Source organism: Vombatus ursinus, unplaced genomic scaffold, assembly GCF_900497805.2.
Source record: "Vombatus ursinus unplaced genomic scaffold, bare-nosed wombat genome assembly UNPS02010394.1, whole genome shotgun sequence".
NCBI lineage: Eukaryota > Metazoa > Chordata > Mammalia > Diprotodontia > Vombatidae > Vombatus > Vombatus ursinus.
Window position 1 is genome coordinate 9404680 of NW_020950172.1, and position 25192 is coordinate 9429871.

The 25192-nt window shown below is 54.8% G+C and overlaps 1 protein-coding gene across 2 annotated transcripts in view; it reads left to right on the top strand.

Annotated features, from left to right (window-relative positions):
* POLDIP3 (DNA polymerase delta interacting protein 3) overlaps positions 1-25017 on the top strand; it is a 26577-nt gene extending 1560 nt beyond the window's left edge. The window contains exons 2-9 of one of the 2 annotated variants that reach the window (XM_027854284.1): positions 11716-12106; positions 13421-13495; positions 14140-14235; positions 14865-15047; positions 15741-15818; positions 16365-16494; positions 21330-21396; positions 23491-25017. In XM_027854284.1, the coding sequence (XP_027710085.1) occupies positions 11716-12106; positions 13421-13495; positions 14140-14235; positions 14865-15047; positions 15741-15818; positions 16365-16494; positions 21330-21396; positions 23491-23665 (1195 nt within the window). In that variant the 3' untranslated portion in view covers positions 23666-25017. Of the gene's footprint in view, positions 1-11715; positions 12107-13417; positions 13496-14139; positions 14236-14864; positions 15048-15740; positions 15819-16364; positions 16495-21329; positions 21397-23490 lie in introns of both variants that reach the window. The other variant, XM_027854283.1, reaches the window with a different exon arrangement.
* The last annotated feature ends 175 nt before the right edge of the window (positions 25018-25192 follow it).

Below are 25192 nucleotides of genomic sequence, written 5' to 3' on the forward strand. Positions count from 1 at the left end.
GCCCCTGTTCCTGGAGAGTTTGGAGGGGTGCAATAGTGAAAATAGCCTCTATTCCAAGAGAGTTTGGAGGGGTGCAATAGTGAAAATAGCCTCTATTCTGGAGAGTTTGGAGGGGTGCAATGGTGCAAATAGCCCCTATTCCTGGAGTTTGGAGGGGTGCAATGGTGAAAGCAGTCCCTGTTCCTGGAGAGTTTGGAGGGGTGCAATAGTGGTCACATTTCTGGAGCACTTGGGGGTCATGGTAATGCCAACGAATGAGAAAATCATAATGATTGCATTCTGAATTGATTCTATTTTTGTAGTTCTTTTTGTACTTGATTTTATTCTGAATTTTGTATAACGACCCAAGCTTCTTTCTTTGTGTCCGATCTCACTGCCTGTGCATCATTGGGGATACTTGTTAACTTCCTAAGGAGCCCTGCAGGATGCAGGTGGGCTCCATAAACCAATCAGTATTCCTTAAGGATCAGGGCTTGTGGCTGGCCCAGAATTCCACATTTCCAGCCAGTCCTGTTGTCTTCCCATCTATGATACTGCCTTCTAGCTGTTGTCTGTAAAAAGGATGTCCAGAACTCACTTGAGGGCTTTTTGCTTGGGGAGGAGCTAAAGACCCCTTTTATCCGTAGTTGATAGCCTTATTGATAAGGTGATCTTGCTCAGAGCTTTGGGCCTCAGTTTACCTGAAGAACATTCCGCTCCCTCCCTGTAGACCTTTGAGGTGCTGAGCGTGGGTCCTTGTGGCCCTGAGCCAGTCACTCCCCCTGTGCTCTGAGCAGAGAGACTCAGTTATTCACAGGCCGCACATTGACCTAGTTTCAAAATGTCATATTTGGTACGTTTTATTGTCTTTTTATTTACTTTGTTAAATATTTCGTAGTCCCATTTTAATCTGGTTCCTGCCTCACTGGGGAGTGTTGTGGGCCTGCATGGTTGATGCCAGCTCTCTGTGCCCACTCCCTGCATTGGTAAGGGGATTTTCCTTATCTGGGAGTTGCTGAGGTCAGTGAAATCCCAAGTCCCAGCCCCTGCCCCTTGGAGGTCACAGATTTAGACCTGGAAGAGTCACCCCCATTTTACAGATGAGGCCCCTGAGGCTCAGAATGGTGGTGACTGTGCAGGGTCCTACAGTTCCCAGATTCTGTTGAGGCAGAATTTGAATCAGCCCTTCCTGGAGAGCTTTGAGGGCAACAGGAATAATTGACTTTCCCCCTTCCCATTTCTAAAGGACGTCGCCAGCTGCTCTCCTCCTTTTGCAGTTGAGAAAATCAGATCGCTTCCGGTTCCATTTTGTAATTGATTCACGTCCATGTCACCACCAGCATCTTGTAAAACTGTCTGAAGTCACCTCCCCTCGTCTTCAAGTTCAGTAGTTCACAGGCTCAGAAGTCCAGTCTTCTACTCTTAAGTCAAGTTTTAAGGTTCATTTTCTCAGTTAAAGGCATCCTAGTGGCTCAGTGGATAGAGCATTGGACCTGGAGTCAGAAAGACCCGAGTTCAAATGTGGCCTCAGATGCTCACTAGCCGTGTGACCCTGGGCAAGTCACTCAACCTCTCTCTTTGCCTTAATCCACCAGGGGAGGAAATGGCAAAGTGTATTTGTCAAGAAAACCCCATGGACGGTAAGGGTCCACGAAGTCACCGAGAGTCAGACGTGACTGAACAGCAAGCTTTGTGCTAAAACCCTTGAATTAAAAGAAGCCTGCTGTCTTAAACTTCAGAGTTCGGTTCCTTATAAATAACTTTTAATTGAAGGAAGCCGGTCCTGGCTGCACCGCCGTCCTTCCTTGCGGTGGCGGCGTTTTCGCCAGTTCATCTTCCCTGGGAGCCAATCACTCTGTGTCCAGAAAGTCTCTTGTCTCTGTCTCGCTATCCAGTGGCTTGGACTCTTATTGCTGGACCTTTCCTGACTGCCAGATGGAAGGAGGGCTTGTTACCAGCCACTCGCGGGGTTTTCCTCATCTCTGACGCTGCCTCCTCGTTTTTGAGGGCTCCTCTTATCTATAAAAAGAGGTCTTTTAGCACCGTGAGGAGCGGGGAGACCTCGTTTATCAGTAATTGCTGGCCTTGCCAATGAACGGATGGTGCTCAGAGCTTTGTGCCTCAGTCTACCCTGTTTTCAGTCATGACCCTGCAGTGCTTTGCTGTCTGCAGGGCTGACATCTCCAGGGTTTGCCATAGTAATAACTCCTGTGGCTCTGTGTGGGTTACAGCCATGACATCACCCTCACCCTCGGTCCTTCCAAGGACCACAACTGTGGCAGTTCCCAGTTCTCGGGCTCTGACTTCACTTGGCTCCATCTTGGCCTTTTCTCTTATGGCTTTGGAGACCACGGAGGCGCAGCACCCACACCTGCCCTGGGGTCTAGAGAGTTAGAAATTACAAAGCACTTTCTTTCTGTGTGGTTAAGTGTCTGGTTATTATCCTGGGGAAAGCTGCCTGACTTTGGGTAAGAGTCTGGCCTGAGGGCCAGGAAGACTTGGGTGCTAGTCTCACCTCTGACCTCAGCCTGTCCTGCCCCAGGCGGCCTCCTCTTCCTCCTCCCCCCCCCCCCCCCCACCCTGAGCTGGTGTGCTTCTGTAAAGGCTCCTTTTCTCCTGGGGCCTCATCCTGCCTGCCTCCTGGATCTTCTCCATCTCTAATGCCATTCCCTAGTCATGGGGCCCGCACTGCCTCTCGAGGGTGGACAAGTAAGCCCAAGGCCCCCTGGACTTCTGTCTGGCCCACTCCAAAGTTCCCTTCCCTTCTAGCCCTAGCTGCCCACCCCAGCCTCAGTTTATTCATCTGTAAAATGAAGGCCGTAGTAATTGGCATTTCTTTTGCGCTTTGGCACTTCCTGTCTCCCGTGGTGGTGAGGAAAGGGCTTTGTAACCCCTCCAGGATTGTACCGAAGGGAGTTAGTTGCTCCATCCTCACCTGGAGGGCATCGGCTGTCTGGCTCAGTCGCTAAAACTGAGAAAGCAGCAAAGACTTGTCAGAAATCCTGGCTGGATTGGGAAGGCTCTAATGAGCCTCCTTGTCAGGGTCAGTGCCCACCGCTACAGATGGGAAGGCTGAGTCCCAAAGACGAGTGGTCCAGAGAAATTCCTCTGCAGGCTTTCATTCTTTCGGGTTTGCCTCGTCAGACCATAAAATCCTCTTCCTCGTCAAGGAAGTGGGAACTCGTCCAGTATCTGGTCATTTGTGTCCTCGGTAGGACAAGGGAGGCCTTGGCTGAGGCCTTTAACTCTTCCCTTTCTTAAGCTTTGCTGAATGTTTGAATGGATTGAATGGCATGGGGAGCTGGAGACCAAGGAGGGCGGAGCGAGTCTGAAGTCATTTTTGGACACGTTGGCTGGCTAGACGGGCAGCTGGGGACGTGCGGGAGGCAGCCGGATGGGAGGCCTGGGAGCTGCAGCCCCTGGGTTGGGAGGGGGTGGACAGTCTACGAGGGCCACCTGTGGGGCTGGACCTAGGAGAAGGAGGCCTGAGAAGCGATGGGCCCCAGGCGCTTGGAACCCGTGGCTGGTGAGGAAGATCTGGGGGTCAGAAAAGCCCCGGGCCCTTTTCACTCTTTTTCGTTTCAAATCCTCCCCCTCCCCCACCCATCGAGGAGCTTTCAAGAAAACAAGCCCATTACAGAGACAGATAATCCTGCCCTAGCCACATTCCCTGAAAAGGAAGAAAAGGAAAGAGGAAAAATCAGGCCTGTCCTTGTGGGTGCCTGAGCTTCCGCACTGTTCCTGGCGGGATGCTCCCTTCCCTCTGCCTCTGTTTATCCAAGTCTCGGGGGAGGGGGTCTGAGACCATCCCCTACATCATTTATTACGGTTCCTTTCGAGCGACCTTTCTGGCGGTTTGGCAGGGCCAGATCGGGAAGCTGGAGAAAGAGGGTCCCTGGGACAGGCCGGGACAGAGCTGGAGCTTTCTCTGCCTCCCTTGGCTCCTTCTCATGCTGGGGCCTTCTGGCCGGGCCTGGGCTGGTGACCGCGGGCTCCTCCTCCGTCCAGCTGAACCAGTCTGACGTCTTCCACACCATCACCCAGGGCTGGCCTTTACTTTTTTTTTCTTTTTTCACTTTTTGATGAGGCAGTTGGGGTTAAATGACTTGCCCAGGGTCGCACAGCTAGTAAGTGTCCAGTGTCTGAGGCTGGATTTGAACTCAGGGCCTCCTGAGTCCGTGGCCTTCACTTCTTGCCAGGACTGTTGTGATGAATTGCCAGTTGGTCTCCCAGCTTCCAGCTCCTTTCTGGTCCACCCTTCACGCAGCTGGCTCCTCTAGGATAAAGCCACCTCTTCAGGCCTAGCAGATTGATTGAAAGCCCTCAGGCGCCTTCCCAGGCAGATTTCCCCCTGCTCTCCTGGGCACCCCGGGCAGTTGTGCAGGCCGAACCTTCCCTCTGGGGGCTGAATCCCTTCCCCTCCATCGTCCGTGGTCTGCTGTTCTCCTTTACCCCCATGGGCTTTTACCTGCTGTAAGTTCAGATATGATTCTTTTGTCTCCCTCCCACCACACCTTCCCCCCCAGCTCATGGGAATGCGTTTCATCTTGTTACCACCTAGTTTAGTACCTGCTTTGCACATAGTAGTTTTGTTCAATTGGATTGAATCTGTAGCTAAGAGAGGTGGGGAGCTTGGCCTCTGGAGGAGGCCCAGGGTCTGGGCCTGGCTCTTGAGTGTGGGAAGTGAGGGGGGCCAGCTTTCGTGTGATTGAGAGCCCCAGTACCCTCTGTTACAAAAGGGAGCTTTTTAGAAGTGACGCACTATCAGCGCAGCTGTTTGAAAAGTGATTTGACAAAAAGTTCTCTCCCCTTCTCAGGGTTCAAGAAGTGACCTTCTCTTTATGCCCTTTCCCAAATCTCTCCTTGCCAGGAATTGACTCCCAGGATTGTCTTAAAGGAACAGATGGGAATCTGGAATGATGACATTTAGGGCCATGGTGTTCTTCCCTTGGGCCACCCTAGGACCTGGGAGCCCCCTTGTTATGTGGCTGCAAACCCCCCCTTCAGGCCCCCCGTCCTGGATTCCGGGTGCTGGCCTTTCTCCCTCTGCCCCAAGCCTCTGTTTTCACTGGGCCCTCTGGAAGCCCTGGTCTATTGGAGACAAACTTCTTTTCTCTTCACCTCGCCCTCTTTCCATCCTCTGGCTCTCATGGAAATGGGGCTCTTTGCAGAAGATGCTGCATCCTGGGGACACTCTCCACGGTGGGTTGTTTCTTCTCTAGTGATTGCTGGTAGGCTGCCGCCAGAGGACGGGTCCATAACCTCCTCACCCTCTGGCGCCATTTTGCCCTCACCTTGCCTCCTTGGCATTTCGCCCGTCCACATGCTTGGGCCACAGGGGCTGTGCCACACCTTCTGTCACATGCCCAGGGCCTTGTCTCCTAGCCGGTCACCTCCTGAGAGCAGGAGCTCTCTGCTCCTTCGTTCTAGGCCCTGATGTGGGGGTGGCTCTTTTGTGGCAAAGGCCGGCCCCCTCTTCTTGTCTCTTCCTCACATGGGCCCACTTGTCTGTCCTTCATTACCTTTCTCTGTGCTTTTCAGTGTGTCTCGTGGCTTCTGTCAGGTGTCTCACAAACATGCTGAGCACCCCATCTTTAGAATGGCTTTCCTCGCCTCCGCCATCCCTCCCAGGTCTCTAAGAAAGACTCATCTTCCCTTGGAGTATCTCTTAGCCCAGCCTCTAACTAAAAGTGCTCTCTCAATGGTTCCTGGTGATGTAGCGCCTCAGCCAGTGGCCTGTTCTCGGTCCTCATCCTCCCTGAGCAGTCTCCAGCTTGTTCTCCTCTTCTCTGTCTGACCTCCTTTTCAGTCTTCTCATCTCTACTGCCCCTTCCCCATGGTCATCCCTGAGGCATTGTCCCAGGCCGTCTTCTCATGCATTCCCTGTGAGCATGGCATGGGCTTCGGTGATACCTCTGGGCAGATGACGCCCACGTGTACAGAGTCAGCCCAGATGGCTTTTGTCCCACTTGGCCAACTTCTCATGGGCCAGCCCCACCTGCAATGCCATTGTCATCTCAGACTTGTGTGTCTAAGACAAAACTGCCCATTCTCTCCTCTAACCCTGCCTCCTTCCAGATTTCCAGCCCCTACCATTCTCTTGGTTACCCGGGTTCGTGAGCCATCCCTCCCCCCCAAAACAAACCCCAAACGCGCTTCCTGGCACGTTCCCTGGGGGCCCGGACCCACCTCCCACATCAATGCATTTAGACAAGCCAGACAAGAGGTAGTTTCCATTGGCTAATGATTTTCTTTAATACGTGTTTTCTAAGTGTGGTTCAATTAAATGCTTTCTGATTTCTGGTGATTTGTCTGCACTGGGTAGAGGCTGGAGCTAAGAACCAATCTTTCTTTCTAACATTGAACCTGCTGTAGCATGAGGCGCCATCCCCCCCACCCCTCCTGGTGCCCAGGGTGGAGGAGGAAACCTACTGTCATGTGGCCTGAGGTTTGCAGGGCTTCGCCTCCAAATTCCTATCTCCCTTTAGGGACCAGGGCAGGTTCACCTTTTCCCTGAAATCTTCCCTGTTCCCCCTCCCCCCCCCCTCTTTTCCTCCATGAATCACCTTGTGTTGTATGTGTCTGTTCTGTAACCCCCCTCACTCTCCCCTCCGTAGGCTTCTTGGGAGCAGAGACCGCTGTCTTCTTATCCTCAGTGATCAGCAGCGCCTTGCACGCTGGAGGTGCTTGATATGTATTTATTGCATTGCATTGAGTGTTTGCTGAATTGAATCCATATTTTTTCTGTACAGGCCTGTGTCAGAAAATGTGTGTGGGCCGCCTGTATCTGGTATTGATGATGATGATGAAGTGGAGTCTGCCTAGGCAGAACGATGGATTTTTTTAAATAGCATCGATGCCAGAGCAGCCTCGACCCCAGTGTAATGAGCTCTGTGAGCACCAAAGTGCGTTCCTAGAGACCTCAGGGGGATCTGCACGCTCTCGGCATGATTTTGTGCTAGTCATTGAGGAGTTCCAGACCAGGAGCGTGCTGGCATTTAGCCAAGGGCAGATCTGAGCTAGGGCACATCTCCCTGCTGTCCACAAGCTTCCATCATTGATGGGGGCACTCAGTGAAAGAGCTTCATGAAAGAAAATCCACTTTCCCTGCCCCAGGTGGGCTGCAGCTTGGATCAGTCAGCGTGGGTTCTGTATAGGAGCCACTGTCTTCCAGATGAGGGCTGTGAGGAGGGGGGAGCTGGCCAGGGGGCTGAGCCCTGGGCCCCTGGGGTGACACTCCCCCATGAGCCCCAGAGGCTCCACCCTGGCTGCCAGCAGCCAGAGCATGCAGATGGGATTGAGGAGGCTTTGGGATGAAGAGAGGCAGGACAGAGCCGGGCCACAGGAACGAGGAGGAGACCCGGGAGAGGTGGTGGGGCCAGGCTGGCCGCAGCCTGTCTGTGGGGGAAGGAGCGAGTTCTGCCAGAAGCCTTGGCCTGCCCGGCTGGCGCTTCTCCCTGAATCCCCTGTCCCTCAGATGCCTCTGGGTGCGGGGAGTCCATGCTTGAGGCTTTGCATGGGCTCACCGCATTTGGTCCTCACAACCGCATGGGAGGTCTGTGCTGTTGTTTCACACACTTTGCAGAGGAGGAGACTGAGGTTGAGCAAAGTTGTGGGACTTGGTCACGGGCACAAAATACTTACCTGAGGCAAGGTTCAAACCTGTGTCTCCCTGCTCCATTGCCACAGGCCGGCAGGAAAGAGTTTGGGCGGTCTTTGGCTGTCCCTGTGTACCCCACTATTTCACGGGGACCCTTAGCTTTGACCGCTTTATCAGCGGCACCGCGGCCCAGCCAACAGGCGGGGGATGGATGGGTCAGAACGGGGCGGGCCCTGCAGCTTTACCTACTCATCATTTCCCTCTCCAAAATCTCCCGTGGATCCCTGTCATTACCTGCCAAGTTCACACACTTGTGTCGGGCATTCAGAACCTTTCTCGGGCTGGCATCCCCACTGGCAGTCTGTCAGTAACATTTCTTAGGTGCCTACTGTGTGCCAGGTGCAGCAAGCCGGGCATCAGCCTCTCTAGCATAACTACGAGGGGCACAAGCCAGCCTCCCAGGCTTTGTGGTGAGGAAAGTGCCGGGCCTGTCCTTGGCAGCCGGGTCTGCCCCGCGTCCTGCCGGGCTCTGGAGGCCTGGGGCCATGCTCTTTCTCTTCCCAGCCAGTCCTCAGAGGGCCTTCAGGACAGCATCGGACAATATGCATGGCAATGGGGGTGCTGCGTGGACGCGGGATGCCAGGAAACCCGTGGGCCATGTGCTGGCTGTGCTGCACTCTGGTTTCAGTTATTTTGTTTACTGTTTCCCAGCAACACTTTAACCTGGTTCTGGCCCACTGGGGAAGATTGAGTGCCACCCATTTTACAGGTGAGGAAGCTGAGGATGGGATTGGAGGCTGCAGAAGTTAGCAATATGTGAGTTCAAATTTGGCCTCGGACACTTCCTCGCTGTGTGATTCTGGGCAAGTCCTTTCACCTCTGCTTGTCTCAGTTTCCTCAGCCATGAAATAGGGATAGTAACAGTCCCTGCCTCCCAGGGCTGTTGTGAGAATCAGAAGAGATCATAGTTCTAAAGTGCTTAGCGCAGTGCCTGGCACACAGTAGGCACTCTACAAACGTGAGCTGCTATTATTAGGTGACCTCTGAAGGCCTGGCAGGACCACAATGAGTAAGGAGGCTGAGGGAAGACTTTTCACTTAGGTATTTTTATTTTTAAGTTGAGGGGTTTTTGGGGGGGGGGGTGGCCAGCCTCCTAGCAGCATAGATTTTGATTGGGGGCAGCTGGGGGAACCTGGTCCAGGTGGCCTCATTTTAAAAAATATTTATTTATTTTTAGTTTTCAACATTCACTTTTATAAGATTTTGAATTCCAAATTTTTTTCTCCCTCGCTTCCCCAAGCTGGTGTGCAATCTGATGTAGGCTATACACATACAGTCGTATTAAACATATTTCCACATTAGTTCTGTTGTAAAGAAGAATCAGAACAAAAGGGAAAAACCATGAGAAAGAAAAAAACAAAAAAAAAGAGAGCAAATAGTTGGCTTCGATCTGCATTCAGACTCCATAGTTCTTTCTCTGGATGTGGACGGCATTTCCCATCACGAGGCCTTTGGAGATGTCTTAGATCCTTGCATTGCTGAGAAGGGCTAAGTCTATCACAGTCAGTCATCTCACAATGTGCTGTTACTGTGTACAACGTTCTCTTGGTTCTGCTCACTTCATTCGGCATCAGACCATACAAGTTTTTCCAGGTTTTTCTGAAGTCCGCCTGTTCGGGTGCCCTCATTTTTACGTGGTCCAGATGGGTGCAGGGAATTGTGCAAAGTCGTGTGGGTGGTAGGAAGTGACACAGACAGAGTTTGGATGTGGGTTCTTTAAGTGCCCCACAAGGGCCATCGTGTTGCAGGTACAAGGTCATTGTAGCCGTCCTGGTCATGCTGGTGTGTGGGCCTCCAGCCCCAAGGGAGACTGGGAACGTTTACCAAGCACCTCCTGGGTGCAGAGATAACATGTAGATAGACCGCAGTGCAGTGCTGCTCCCCCAGGTGCATGCTGAGGGCTGTCCAGCTTGTCTCTGGGAGCTGTGGGGGGTCCCCCTGGACTCCTCCCTCTTCCTCCCCACCAGAGCCAGTCAGTCATTTGCCTCTCTTCACTGGCCTGGCAGAGGGTGGCTCTGACCACAGCAGCCCCTGCTCAGTCAACACCAGGGACTCCCTACAAAGCGCCTGTAGGCGACCCTTGGGCCCCTTCCTGCCTTCGCTGTCTCCTCACTCTCTGCAGTCCTGCCACGTGGCCTGCTGTACCCCATATCTGGGGGCACCCCATCCTCAGCTCTGCACCTTCCTTTGGACTCCTCCCCAGCTCCACCTTTGTCGGGCCTCCTTCCCAAATCGTCCACCCCTTCCCCCGGGGTCTCTTCTCTCTGTGTTTTCAGATGGGCATTAGACCATAAGCCCCTGGAGTGTGGGGGTGATTCATGTGGGCTTTGTGCTTTGCCCAATGCTTGTGATTGATCAGGGCACCAGGCGAGTGGGGAGGGGAAAGTTAGGAATGCCAGAGCTGGGAGCAGGGGCCTGCTAGGTATTTGGAGGCTGGATCTCTGAAAGAAAAAACATACCCACAATACACTGTGAGTTTAATCTGCATTATTAACATTTCTCCAGCCCTTCTTAAATCTGCATGGTCCACAGCCCAGATCTGCAGTGTTGGCCCATTTCTTAGATAGACATGTTCATTCTGAAAGCAGCATCGGCTCCGCCGGGACGTTAGTTAGCCCTGCAAGAGACCTCAGTCACTGGTCCAGCTCCTTCCTTGTCCAGAGAAGGACAGCAGGCATTTGGGAGTCACAGAAAAGTGGGCCCAGGTCTGTCGCTGCGAGCAGAGACCTTGGCAGTCTGGGAATACGAGGGACTTTTGGAATATTTTTCAGTGTATAGGATTATAAAGGAAATCCCTTATTTTTTTTTGTTTGTTTTGTTTTTTTGGTTAGGCAGTGGGGTTAAGTGACTTGCCCAGAGTCACACAGCTAGTAAGTGTTATTTGTCTGAGGCCGGATTTAAACTCAGGTCCTCCTGACTCCAGGGCCGGTGCTCTATCCACTGCACCACCTAGCTGCCCCCCTTAGGAAATCCCTTATTTTGAAATAGTCATAAAATATGTTTTTTACAGTTCACAGACCCCAGGTTGAGAACCCCTGATCTGAAGTAATCCTGACACATCATTATTGCTTTATCTTGTGTCCCACATACCCGGCGTAGAGACCCTGGGTGGTTTGCCGAAGACCAGCTCGTGAGAGACACCTTGCTTTGTCCGGGGGTGTTATTTAAAATGAGTCCATTTTTCACAACCCATGGCGCCAAATAAAGCCCATGTTCGTTGGCCAGTGTTTATCAGTTACCTTGCAGGGGAATGCTAAGCTCCTAACTGTGAATGTTTAGCCATTAGGAACCTTAGACCTACAGGTGTGTCTGTATGTGCACTTGCATATTTGTACCGAGGGGCCGCCAGGTGGCGCCAGAGTGCAGAGTGCCAGGCCTGGAGTCAGGAAGATTCCTCTTTCTGAGTTCAGTCCAGCCTCAGATACTAGTTGTGTGACCCTGGGCAAGTCACTTCACCTTGTTTGCCTCAGTTTCCTCATCTGGAGAAGGGAATGGCAAACCACTCCTGTATCTCTGCCAAGAAAACCCAGATGGGGTCAGGAAGAGTCAGACACGACTGAAACGAGTGAACAACAATTTGTGCCAACTGACTGGGTCAGAAAACTGATCATAGTCATTCCCTGCGGGCCACACCTGCCTTTTCACAACCCAGCAGAGTCGAGGTGTTGAAGTGGCCAGTGTGCCCTGGGCACAGTGTAGGTGTGGATCTGCCCCTGTGGGCAAGGCCTTTGCTGAGTCGTGTGTGTGTGTGTTGGGGGGGCGTCGCTGAACTGGGCGTCCATACCCTTTGCCCTGCCATAATGATGCCCGGTCTGTATCCCCAAGAGGTCTGAGAAAGAGGAAAAGGATGCATGTATACACAAATATTTGTAGCAGCTCTTTTTGTGATGGCAAAGAATTGGAGACTGAGGGGATGCCCATCCAGCACGCTGTGGCGTATGGTCATGCCAGAATGTTGGCTGTAAGCAATGACGAGGGGGATGGCTTCAGAGAAACCGGGGAAGACTTTGATGCACTGTGATGAGAGGAGGGGGCGGTAGCCCCAGCGTGTCTGACGTGTGATGTTCTCTCTCCAGATTGAATGCCAGGCCAGGGATCGGAGGCATCCGGTCTCGCATCGGGCTCCCGCAGAGCCTCCTGAGTCGGCCAGCACCACCTGCAGGTTTCCAGCAGACGTTTGACGCCCGGCAGAAGATCGGCGTCACAGATGCCAGGCAGAAGCTGGGAGTCAAAGATGCCCGGGAGAAGCTTGTGCAGAAAGATGCTCGCTTTCGGATCAAGGGTAAAGTGCAGGATGCCCGGGAGATGCTGAACTCCCGAAAACACCAGATTGTGGCACCAGAGAAGGGGACCAAAGTGGCTGACGCCCGGGAGAAGATCAGCTTGAAACGGAGCTCCCCTGCGCCCTTGCTGAGGCCAGCCGCCGGCACTCTGCCACCCACCATGAAGATTACCAAAACCATCCAGGTAGGCGGAGGCGGCGGATGGGGCCAGGACGTGGGCACTCGAGGCTGTCCCTGAGGGTCATTGTGGCCACAGGGCTTTGGAAGTCCGGACGGGCGAGGGAAAGGAGAACTGCCCTTGCCCTCCTGGGCAGCTAGGTAGCACAGTGGATGGAGCATCAGCTTTGGAGTCAGGAGGACCTGAGTTCAAATCTGGCTTCAGACACTTAAGTAGCTGTGTGACCCTGGGCAAGTCACTTCACCCCCATTGCCTCCAGAACAAAACAAAACAAAAACCACCAGAACGCAGTCATGTTGACTCAGTAGTCCAAGGCACTCAGAGATGTAGCCAGGGCCCGAACCTTTCTAAAATAGACGTGGTATAGACCTTCTTCCCCAGTGATCATGTTATGCGCCTGCCTTGGGACGGGGCAAGCAGAACCTGCCCATGGTGGTGCCGAGACAGCGTGGGACGCAGCCACGCAACCGGGGAGACGCTTTGGTTCCTCAGTCTCCAGCGTAGGAGATGTTGACGGGCCGGCTCCAGGGTACCTGGGGCAGGGGATGCTGCTGGAACAGGAAGGGTCTGTGGCCTTAGGAGCCAGTTAACCCTTCCTCCCTCCCTCCTCCTCCTCCTCCTGTAACATTGACCAGGTGTGGTCATTGTAATTAATTACATAGAGCTAGGTGAAAAAAAACCACTTCCAGATGCCATCCTCAGGTCATTCTGGATTCAGCCCTTTTTAGCCTGCAGTGAGTCAGCCTCGGCTCTGTAGTCTCCTGTCTGTGCTACAGAGTGTCTGACCCGTAGGCTCTTCCACTGCCGGGGACGGGGCTGGCCTCTGCTTTTCCTCTAAGATCGGTTGGCTTAGGACGCGCCCTTGTACCTTATGAACTGGCTGGTGGGGGCTCCTTGGGTTCTAAGCTAGTTTCTCCTTAGAATGGGTTTGGCTGCCTCATCAATCCGTCAGTCTCCCCTGAAGTGGCGAGGGCAGATGGTCACTGCGCTGGTCTCAGCGGCCGGGGGTGGCCCATTCCCGCTTCCTGGGAGGGAGGGTCACAGCAGGAGAGAGCTCCGAGGCCTCGGAATTAGCCACTGCCTGCCCAGAGGGCTGAGAACCGGGAGTGGTGTGGGCACGTCCTGAGGGTGGCCCCGGCCACGTGAAGCCTGGAGTTCTAAGGCTGTGTCTCGGGTCACAGACTTGGGCCGTGACCCTGGTGTTCAGTGGAGTCCATCTCTGGGGGAGGTAACGGCCCTGCTCACTGGCTGGTGGCCTGGCCCGGAGTCAGGTGACCGGCTGAGCCGCTGACCTCCCCGCGCTTCTTGGTTCCACAGCAGAAGGCTGCCCTCCCCATTCTTCCCCATCCGGCTGGAATGCGCATCAATGTGGTCAACAACCATCAGCCTAAACAGGTGGGCCTCCCTGGATTAATGAGCCGGCCCCTTGTGGCCGTTGGGTGAGGGAGGAGGGCTGGACTCACTGTCAGGTGACTGAAAGTTGGGGGGGTAGGGTTGCGGGTGGGGGGCCACCCAGAGTCCGCTTAGTCAGCGGGCACATTTAGGAAGCGCCTATACCAGGGAGCCTTTTGCTGAGGAAGGAGAAAACCAGCCCCTCGGGCTGGGTGCCCGTCTGCCTTATCCGGTGGCCCCAGGTGAGGCAGCAGGGGCCTGCATGACCTGCCGCTGACCAGGGGACTCTTTGGAGGCCCGCCCATCGGAGGGAGAGTGTGGGGTCCGCAGCCTCCCACCCTGGCTCCCCCTCATGCTCTCAGCCAGGACTGCCCCGGGGGTTAAGGGAGGTTTAAAGCTCTTTGCCTTTGAGAAGCACCGTCTGGCATACAGACAGTATAAAGGAACGTCAGACTGGGCACTGTGATGGAGGGGGCTCGGGCATCCCGAGCTGGCGCTGGTCAGCGTCAGGACTGAGCTCTCTGCTTCAGTCCAGCATCCTGGGAGCCCGGGTGCCCGTGAGCGTCTCTCGTCCCGCCCTCTCGTGTGGTCCGAGTTTCCCGGCGTGCCAGGGCGGTGCCCGTGGTGATGCTCGGTGCTGTTTTCAGGGCCTGTATGACGTAGATGAAGAGGATGAAGCTGCCCCGCCCATGGCTAGCAAGCAGATGAAGGTCTCCGCCCCCCCTGGCTTCCTGCAGCATATGGTGAGGGCCCTCGGCGGGGGTTGGGGCGGGGTTTGACCGTCCTGCTTTGTTGTCCCCCAAACTGGAGCTCCCAGGGGATAGGAATAGGAATTCTGGGGGTTCATCTCTGTGTGAGCAGGATAAGAAATTGTTTCCACACCTGTCTCAGAATCCTCACGCGAGAGGACAGTCTGGAGTTCCTTGCTTGGTTTCACTTTGTGTCCCGGGCTGTTCCACATGCCCCAGCCCACAGACCGTGAGTGACGGCTGTGTCCTAAGCGCGTGCTCCACAGCGACATTGGTCGTGGAGCACAGGGTGGGGGGCCCACAGATGACCTGAAGAAGCTGCAGGTGCAGCTGTGATTTCCCGGCAGGTCCTGGACGGAGGCCCCAGGGCCCACGCTCACAGGCGCCTTTAGCAGGGCTCAGTGCACTGAGGTCAAGGAAGAAAACCAGCGGGCTCCTGCTTCGCCTTCCCGTCGGGGCCCCGAGCGCGGCCTGGGACGGAGCCCCGGTCTGCTTTTCACGCTGCGAGGCAGCCAACCAGCCGCACACTAAGAAAGCCTCGGTCTGATTGGAGCCGCGGCTGGGTTTCCTGGGCGCCAGGGCGCAGCCGCCGGAGCTCACCGTGCCATCCTCTCTCTGTGTAGGCGGGGCTCAGCGGCTCCAAATTCTCCTTATCCAAGACCCTTCCTCTCACCAAAGTCGTCCAAAATGACACGTACACAGCCCTTCCTGCCCCGCCTTCCCCTCTGCGGACGAAAGCCTTGACCAACATGTCCCGGACCCTAGTGACCAAGGAAGAGCCCCCCAAAGAGACGCCCCCTGCTGAGGTGAGTGCTGAGGGGAGGCTGGAAGGCTGCCCGAGGCTCGGGTCCCCCAGTTAGCGTCCTCCTTCCCCCCACCCCGACACGGAGAACGAGGGCCGTATGGGGGAGTGGTTGGGTACGAGGGGAAGTCAGAAGGATCCCTCCTAGGTGGCCTCGGTGTAGGTGCGCTCGCCTCTCGCCCTCGGCTCCGTCGTCTCTGGGAGTTTCTTAGAGGAAAGTATTGATCTGTTCTTTTTGTAAGTTCTGTGATAGCCCCCCAGAGCTGACTGGGAAGAGGCTCAGGGCCTGCCCCCAGCCCCAAGTCTTCTGTTTGCTCGGACAGTTAAGATCACCAGGGAAGATAGAGCAGCAAGTACGTGCACTGGTCTTGGGGGCAAAAGACCTGGGTTCGAGTTCTGGCTTTGGTATACCTCCTAGAGGCAAGCCACGGGATGAGACCTCCATGAGTCCAAGAGTCACTCTTGCCCGGCTCCCTCTCTGGATTTTTGAGGGGGAAGTGTCTCGCGACTCTCGGCCCGCTAGAGGTTGTGAGCCATGACTGGCCGTCCTCTGGGGCCCTGGGGCGCTGCCTCCACCTGCAGGGGCTTCCCCCAAAGGCTGGCGCCCCTCCACCATCTCTGATCTCTGTTCTTCCCATGGGTTTGCTGTGTGCACGCGCCTGCTGCACTCGCCACGATTCTGCTGTTGGTGTCCCAGCCCGTCCTCAGCCCGCTGGAAGGTACCAAGATGACTGTGAACAACCTACACCCTCGGGTCACTGAGGAGGACATCGTGGTGAGTCCTGCTGGCCACCAGGGCCGGGCCGGGGGTGGCCCCCATTTCTGTTGCGGGGAGGGCTTTTAGCATCGTTTCCAAACAGGATGAATGGAGAGAGGACATTTAGCTCCTTCGTGCCGAGGGGGTCCGTCCTCCGAAGCCTGATTTTGCCCCTTGTCCTAGACAGACCGGCCGATGTCGTGACGGTCAGGGCCCCTGGCCCTCAGTGGGCCTGGCCTTGGGGGCCATCACCTTGGCCCCTGGTGATCCCAGGTCTTCTACAGTGGCAGGAAGAGAGAACGGATGAATGCGGGGGGGGGGGGGTGGTTAGGAGGAGTCACGCCGTTCCTTCCTGCCCAGTTTCCTTTAGCCAATGATAGTAAAACCCATTGGATTTGCTGTGCATGTTGAGTTCATCGTAGTCTTAGAAAAGCCAGCTCTGCAAAGTGGAAATGCCCACGAGCAGCGGGAAGGAGGTGCCGAGGCCCGAAGACTGGAGTGTGAGTGCGCATCAGCGGGGTCCTGGGGAGGGTCCTCAGCGCTACCTCTCTTTGGTTTTCCCAGGAGCTCTTCTGTGTGTGTGGGGCCCTCAAGCGAGCCCGCCTGGTCCATCCCGGGGTGGCCGAGGTTGTGTTTGTGAAGAAAGAAGACGCCATCACCGCCTATAAGAAGTACAACAACAGGTGTCTGGACGGTAAGCCTGAGCGGGAGAGAAGCCATTCGGATGGCCTGACTCTCATTTCCCTTTCTCTCCAAACCCAGGGGCTCCTGCTGCTGAGGTGAGCCCCCTGGGGCAGTTCAGTGGCCGTCCTTCCCTGGGGCCCCAGCATGAGCTAGGAGGCTGGGCTGAGGGGGCTCCCCAGGTGGTTTTATGTTTCTGGGGGGGGGGGGGGGGTGTGTTTTTTTTTCAACACAAATAAAAATGCTTTTTAATCTCTGGGGTTTTTTTCCCCAATTTGGGGTTCCAAATTCTTCCCCCCCCCCCCCTCATCGAGAAGGCAAGCAAGTTTGACAGAGGTTCTGTGTGTGTAGTCATGCAAAACATATTTCCACATTAGTCATGTTGTGAAAGAAAACAGATAAAAACCCAAGAAAAACAAAAGAAGGCAAGTCTCCTTCAGTCCATGTTCAGATGCCATCAGGTGTTCTTTGGAGGAGGACGGCAGCCTTCATCGTGAGGCCTTCAGAATTGTCTTGGATCGCCATGTTGCTGAGAAGAGCGGAGTCATTCAGGGCCCACCACCCCACGGCGCTGCTGGCACTGGGCACAGCGTTCTCCTGGCTCTGCTCATGTCACTTTGCATCTGCTCAGTGAAGTCTTTGGAGGTTTTTCTGACAGCATCCTGCTCCTCATTTCTGTCAGCATGACAGTATTCCAGCACTATCATTACCACAACTTGTTCAGCTATTCCCTGATGGATGGACGTTTTCTCAATGTCCCATTCTTTGCAGGTGGCTTAAAAAAAAATTATTGATACGCTAAAAAAAAAAATCACCATTACTTTCCAACAAATGTCCCTTTCCCTCTCCCATCTCCCCTTCATCCTTAACTAAGAAGTGTGTCTGACTATGCATGCCTCACTCTGTACCTGTGGTTCACCACTTCTATGTTGAGAGGAGGAAAGAGACATGTTTTATCAATTGTCCTATGCAGGCAATGTGTGCCTGTGTGCAAAAGAAGGGAATTAATCACCCCCTGTATGCAGGCATTCAAGTCCAGGGGCAGAGGAAAATGTCTTTTCTCCTGGGATGGGCACTTTATCTGGTTCCCAGGAGTTTGCATGGCAGTCTGGCCCCGAGCTGGCTCATCAGCTCTTCGTTTCCCAGAGGAGTCCAGCATGGGGCTCTGAATTGAGCCTCTTGGAGTGGGGCCCCAGTGCTTCCTGACACTCCTCCCTGAGCCTGCCCAAGAATGAAAGAGGGGAAACTCTTCAGTTCAGCAAGCACTTAGTAAGCACCTGCTGTATGCTAAGCACAGTACTTAGCAGAGTTGAGGTGAGACACAGCCTTTACCTCATGGGGTCTAACAGATAAATATGAAAGTCATTTTGGTCTGGAGGAACCAGGTGGCAGGTTTATTCTGGGCTTTGGAGAGGACAGGTAGGAGAGCCCAGTGCGTGGAGGAAGGGTGGACAGCCTGTGCTGGATTCTGCAGGGAGATTGTGCTGAGGACGTGGAAAAGGGAGATGGAGGCCCTTGTTGGCCCTCCAACAAGGGGATGTTCTATGGCAGGTGGGGCCGGATCTGATTGGAGGAGAGGGGAGCCTCGAATGTCGAGGACAGGGTACTTGGGAGGCACTGAAAAGATCCTGAGGAAGGATACCTTGGGGGGGGGGGGGTGGAATGGAGTTGCCTGCAGGGCCTGATGCTAAGAACTCCCTTTGGAGGGGCAGGGCCTGGGTTCCAGTTTGGACTCTGCTGCCTCGTGACCTTGGGCCTCTGCCTCATTATTTGTACGGTGAGAAAGTTGCAGAACTCGATGAAGGGCCCTTCGATGCTGGGACAGATGTGAGACGTTCATGGACTTGCCAGCTGTTTGGCTGTGGCTGTGACAGTGAGGAAGAGGGAGAGGTCCCAGACTGGGTCAGAAGGTGTGGCTCTGCAGGAGTGAAGGGGGAAAGGGGGGGTGAGTTAATGGGGACAGAATAAGCAGGGTTTGGGATGTGGACCCCTAGGTGCAGGTGTCCTGGTGACACCTGGAGCCGGATGGGCAGGCTTGGGAGTTATTTGCAGTGACATCGTGGTTAAGGTCATTGGCTGAGATTGCCAGGGCGGGGTGGCGGAGCTGTGTGGTGGGCTCTTCCACCCCCTCCTCCAAACAGATCTCGAAAACACCAGAGGAAGTCCGACACGGTCACAGTGAATCATTTTTCCAGCCCAGGTTGATGTAGGGAGACAGACAGGGGCCTTCGGACACTGGAGCAGGGGCTGGCCGGGAGCATGGCCGAGCAGAGCCCTCCAGTGCCCAGGGAGAGGCTGCGCCCCACAGCCTGGGGCAGCCCCGGAGGTAGGGACTGGGGCCGTCCAGCAGCTTTGTTGCCCACCTCCCAGGTGCGGGTCACAGATCCAGGGCAGAGTGAGGACGGCGCCTGGGCCCAGGGCTGACATTCAGCGGTAAAGAGTCTGAGTACTGAGAGAGAAGCAAGTTCAGAAGGTAGTGGCTATGTGGCTCCGGCTCTCCTGGCTTTGAGCCCAGGTGACAAGCTGCAGAGGAATAACATGGGCAGGAATCCCGGCTCAAGGGGGACCCTGCAGTTCTGTCCCTCTGAACCCCCAGGGCTTCCCATCTGCCTATCGGGGCAGAGTCCAGCAGCATCTACCTTGGCTCGGACCAGGGGGAGCCATCAGACGTCAGCCTGAATCAGATCCCTCTGGGAGCACTGAAAGCCCCCGGGGCCCCGGCCTGAGCTGTCCCTGAGATCCTGGAACACCACAACACACTGCACCAGGGCCAGTCCAGCCCTTCCCTCCAGAGGTTCTCAGAGTTTGGCTCTAACATTGTCTCTAGGCTGGAAGAACGGACAAAGAAATAAAAGAATCCCACCCTAATGAGTAGGATTAATTATCATTACTATTAATAACATGGCAGAGAAGCTCAAGACACAAACCCAGAAGGAGAGAATGATTCCACAACCTCTATAAGCAAAACCTCGGAGAAAAACGCATCCTGAGCACAAACTCAACCAGAATTCCTGGAAGAGACAAAGTAAGAGTTTTAAATAAAAGTTTTAAAATATTCTTATAAGTGGAAAGAGAGAGCTAGAATAGGAAAACAGGAAAAGAAAGAGAGCTGTGGAAGAAAAAATTGGAATCGACAGCGTGGCACGAGAGGTATTTATACCTCACCTTGTCCAAGCAACGAACTCTGAAAATTAGAATGGACTCCACAAGACGAGAAATAGTAAGACAGTCAAAAGACTGAAAACCTCGAGAAGAACGGGTTGAGAATCATTGGATTATCGCAACGCCATGACCAAAAAAAAAGTCCAGACGTCCTCCTCTTTGAAGAAATCTGCAAACCGCCTGGATTAGAACCAAAGGACAAAGAGGAAAAGAGAGGGATCTGCGGTCACCTCCTGCAAACTCCTGGAGCCGAGGAGCCGCAGCCGCCACAAGGAGGCAGCAGAGCGCTCAGAGCCAAGGAGAGCTTCCCCAGCAGAACTGGGGAAAGCATGGACCTTTAAGGAAAGCCCGGGCCTCTAGGTATTCCCGATGAAAAGGCCAGCGTGAATGAGCGCTCGTGGAGGAGCCAAGGAGGACAAACGACGTTCTAGTGTGGGGAGACGAATACCGAGTCACCATCGGGGCCTTGGGGGGCCAGGAGGCCTGGGCTGCTGCTGGTCTGCCCTGATCTCGTGAACGGAAGGAGAGGGGAGAAGGAAAGGAAGGTCGGGAAAACTGTCTGCCGTGAGCAGGGCGCACAAGTAGATGTCTGTGCAAACGAGGAGGGCGGGGCGGGGGCGAGGCGAGAGCTGATGCTTGGAACTCGGCAAAGGAGGGAAGAAACACGCACACACGCACACACACGGCTATAGAAATACATTTCAACAAAGAAACAGGGAGAGAGGAGAAGGGATTAGAGGAAGGGGAGATTAAGGAAATAAACCTGACCAAAGAAACTTTAAGGATGTATAAAAATATTTCTAACTCTTGAAGATGTCAAAGAATTGGAAACTGAGGGGGTGCCCATCCATGGGGGAGTGACTGCTTTTGGAGGAACTTGGGGAGGGTTGTATGAACCGAAGCAAAGTGAGGTGAACGGAACCAGGAGAAGGGTCCCTGCTGTACCCGGGGAGCCCTGCTGGGCTTCATGGCTGAAGATTCTGGAGGCTCCTGAGGAGGGACTGGAGGCACAGGAGACACACTGTTTGGGATGTGGCCAGTGTGGAGATTTGTTTGCTTGACTGTGTATGTTTGTAATGTGTTGGGTCTTTTTTCCTTTTGTTCTCATATAGATGGGGGAAGAGGTAGATTTTTGTTGATTGAAAAAAACAAAATGTACTTTAAAAAAAAAAAGGTATTGCCAACGTGGTGAGTATAGCAGAGACCATAGCATAAGTGCTAGGCTCCAGATTCCCATCTGGCTCTTCAGCTTTGGCCATGGGTCGGGCCCATCCCCTTTCTGAGCCTCACCTTCCTTATCTGTGAAACGGACGGCTAATGCCGCACTCCTGCCCTCAGTGGCGGTTGTGAGGAAGCTGCTTTGTTGATGTCTGCGTCAGGGTTCAGACACACAGGGAAAGGAGATGGTTCTTATCCCCTCCCTCCCTTCCTTAGGCCATCTTCTCTTTGTGAGGAGACTTGGATCTTTCCTTTTTCTGCCCTGTAGAGGTGTCATTTAATTAAGAGCACAAGCTTTTCTGTTCCCCACCCATGACTGAAGCGGAGCCTGGTCTGTTCTGTGGGCCTGAAGCAGCCGGCTCCCCCGCCGAGCCTCGGCTTTGGGCACCTGAAGCACTTAGCCCTTTGGGGGTTGGCCCAGCCTGGCCTCTGCCGAGCTGCCAACGTTGTCTCGTGTCTGGTTTTCAGGGCAGCCGATGAAATGCAACCTTCACGTGAACGGCAGCGTTATCACGTCAGACCAGCCCATCTTGCTGTATGTATCCAGGGTGGGCTGCTGGGCAGGGTGTCCCGGGGTTGGTCTGGTTCTTGTGTCCTTGGCTGAGGATTCAGTCCGATAGGGACCCCAAGCGAAACTGAAACCTGGCTTCTGTGCCCCTTTCCGTCATGCAGCTGAGAGTGGGGGGGTCAGGCTCTGAAGGGAGATCCCGCTTGACATAGTGTAAGGACTCCTTGGAAGTGAATTCAAGTCCTGCTTTGCCATTTTACTCCCCCAGTGACCCAAGACAAGTCCCTTCACTCCTTTGAGACTCAGTTTTCTCATCTGTAAAATGGAGATGATAAACCCTTGTACTGTTTACAAAGCAGTTGTGGGGGAGGGTGCTTTGTAAGGCCAGGTGCAGGACTAGTTTCATTCCTCCCTTGCTGATTGCTGAGCTCTGGGTGGGCTTTCGAATGAGGTGCATTGTCAGAGGCCTTCCTGAAAGGGTCCTCAGAACAATTCCTGGCGATTGGCTGGATGTTTGCTGATGCGCTTGACAGGGACGGTCTGGGCTGCAGCACTAGGTCAGGCTGAATTATCAAAAAGGCAGCGAGTGGTGAATTAGGCTTTGCATTGATGACTGTACCTAAAAGCCTTTCTTTTAAATACTGATAAGATCTGACATTTCCACTGTCTACAAGACAGTCAGGCGGTGCAGAGGATTGAGCATGGGGCCTGGGATGAGGAAGGCCTAGGTTCGGATGAGACCGCAGACTGTGACTGGCTTGTGTGACCCCGGGCAAGTCACTTCACCCTGTTTGTCTCGATTTCCTCGTCTGGAAAATGAGCTGGAGAAGGAAATGGCCACCTGCTCCAGCATCTTTGCCAAGAAAACCCCAGGGGGGTGATAACTGTGATGAACAAAAACTGTCTACAGAGTACTCTGCATTATCTCCATTGATCTTCACAATAGCCCTGGGAGGTATAAAACGGAGGCTGTTCTGACCCTTATTTTACAGATGAGGAAACTGAGACTTGGGTTAAGGGACTGGCCCACCTGGGGTCACAGACAGAGGTAGCAAGCGTCCCAGTTTAAAGCTCAGGGCTGTCTCCATTCTGCCACACCTGGTGAAACTTTTTGGAATGGTCCCCAGGAAGGCCCTGGCCACAGCTTGCATTCGCAAGGTTTGCTGCTGTCAGCCTGTGGTCATTTCCTTGGCTAGGCCACCCTGTCGCTTGCTAGAAGCAGCCCCAAGGGGCCACCCTCTCGGGCCCCTGGTGGCCTCCTCATCCTGCCAGGAACAGTGCCTTCGTGGAGAATCTCGGAGCTCGTTTTGAGCTGTGGCTTCTGATTCTCTTCCTGTCAGCCCCAGTGAGAGGCGTGCACATTCCTCACTGCCCTCTCCCTGAACTGTTAGAGCTGGCCTAACCCGTTCTTCTGTCTCCCTCTCTAACCACAAAGCGAAGTGAGTCTTCAACCAGAGAAAGACAGGCGCCTGGCGTGTCCTGTGGGCCAGCAGTGCTGCCCTGGGCGTCCCCTGCCCTTCCTTGGGTCCTCTGATCCTTGTTCCCTGTCAGATCTTCAGAGTGGGCCAGCTTGGACTCTTAGATTGGATAAGGGAATACCCTGCCACAAAATGTGGACTTCTCAGGGGAATTTTCCAGTTGCCTAAAGTACCAGGGCAGCTTTTGCTGTTTATGGTCACAGCTTTAGTTTCGTATCTGTGAGCTCTGAGTCTTTGCTCTCCTGAAATGCCCTCAGCCCTTGGCTTGTCCCTGACCCTTTCCCTGGAGCCCTTTGACCTCCATGGGAGTCACAGCTTTCTCCCCAGTGGAGTTCCCCCCTCGCCTGCTCAGCGGGATCCGTAGTCATGGAATCAGGGTTGACTGTACAGCTAAGAAACATGAAGCCATCCATGTCCTGCAGGACAGAGCCCTGTGGAGGCCTTCCCCAAGCCTGGCCAGATCCACAGAACCAGGGCCAGCCATTCAACCTGGGTGGGGACTGGGGACCAGATCCTTGCAGGGAGGCCATGAGCGAGGCCTCCCTTCCCTCTGGGACAGGACCTGAGGGTGTGGTGGGCAGGTAGCCCTCCGGGGCTGGCCGCAAGGCTGACCAGGGCTCACCTGTCCCTCTGTCCCCCACAGGCGACTCAGCGACAGCCCGTCAGTGAAGAAGGAGGGTGAGCCGCGGAGGCTGAGCTCTGGTACCTCGTCTCACCCGCCCGCAGAAGTGGACCCTGACACCATCCTGAAGGCTCTCTTCAAGTCTTCTGGGGCCTCGGTCTCGGTGCAGCCCACGGAATTTAAGATTAAACTTTGAAAAGGGAATCTGGGCTGCCGGAAGGCAGGAGAGGAGGGAGGTGACGGCCGCCCGCCTGCCTCCTCACTTGCTCAGACACGGGCCGCGCTGCCATGTGGGCAGAGTCCACAGGAGCCCACGCCTTTCTCATGGGACCGCGCTGGCACTGGCCGGCTGTGGGTGGCGCTTTCTTTCTGCACTCACGCCCTCCCCTGTACCATAGTGTTTTCTTTAGGGTGTGGTTTCCCTTTTTTCCTCTCTTCTTCCTTTCCTCTTAGTTGGGGTTTTCGCTTTGTTTGGTCAAATCTGTTCCCCTGTTCTTATCTCCAGGCCAGAGGATGCCCTGGGATCCGACCCTGGTTCTTGTGTGTCCTAGAGCCCTGTCGCGCTAGGGATGAGCCAGGCAGATGGAGAGGAAGCTCCTTCTCCAGGCCTCAGTCTTGCCCCCTTTCCACTCCTCTGGGAAAGAGGTCACCTGGGGCTCCTGCTGCTAGTGGGAGCCACAGATGGGGGTAGGGTGCCAGGGGACACCCTGTGGGGCTGGAAGGAGCCCCTTCTCATTCCCACATCCCTGTGGCCCTGGAGCTCAGCCCAGAGGGCCCAGGCTGGGAGGTGGTCTCCTGGCCAATGAGAAGAGCTTGGGGGGCAGGGCACTGACTGCGGGCCTTTCCTGTGGTCTAAACGTGGCCCTGCCATCCCCCTTTCCACCTTCTCCCGACCTCCACAGAAGCCACACACACAGGACCTTCATGATAGAGTTGGGTCATCTGTTGCCTCGGCCCAGCCCAAGAACCGGGCCGGAGGAGTGGGATGTCTTGTTGGCCGCTGTCCTCTCTCCTTGGCCCTGTCTAGCCAGCTGCGCTAAGAGCTCCACTTCCTTGGCCTTGAGGAATAGGGTTGTTGAGGGGAGATTGGGGAGTGCTGGAGAAGCTGCCCCTTGGAAGTGGGCCTTCCAAGAAGAGCCCTGGCCACCTGGAAGCCAGCCAGGCATCCGAGGCAAGACCTCCCCAGAGCGGCCCAGGAAAAGGAGGTGGCCACAGACTCATTTTTCTCTCCGTAGCTTTCAAATTCCCTGGGGAAAGTTGAAGAGGTGTCCGGTGTTGGGGAGGCCTCCGGTTCAGCCTCACCCTTGGCCGACGTCCTCCTTTGGGCAGGACGGCAGCAGCGGTCCTTCCTCTCTCCCTCTCCAAACCGAAGGACCTGCTTCCCAGGGAGGGGCTGGGGTTTGGTTCGAATCGGGAATCCTGGGCCTCGTCCCGGCCCCCCCTTTTGGTCACCATCGTGTCTCATTTTGTTCGGAGGGAGAGGGAGGGGCATCGTGTCAGGAAAGACCATGTATTCACCTGTTTCTGAATAAACGTTTGTTATACCTAGAGCAGCCCCAGGTGCTTCTCACTTGCACGCTTCAGAGCCCTGGGTGAGTTTCCCGGACGAGGTGCCCAGGCAGGTGGAAGGCACCCCGTCCCCTCAAGGGCTCTCTTCCAGGGGATTCCCCTCCCTGGGCCTCAGTTGCCGCGTCTGTCAAACGGGGTCGGGCCTGCTGTAGAT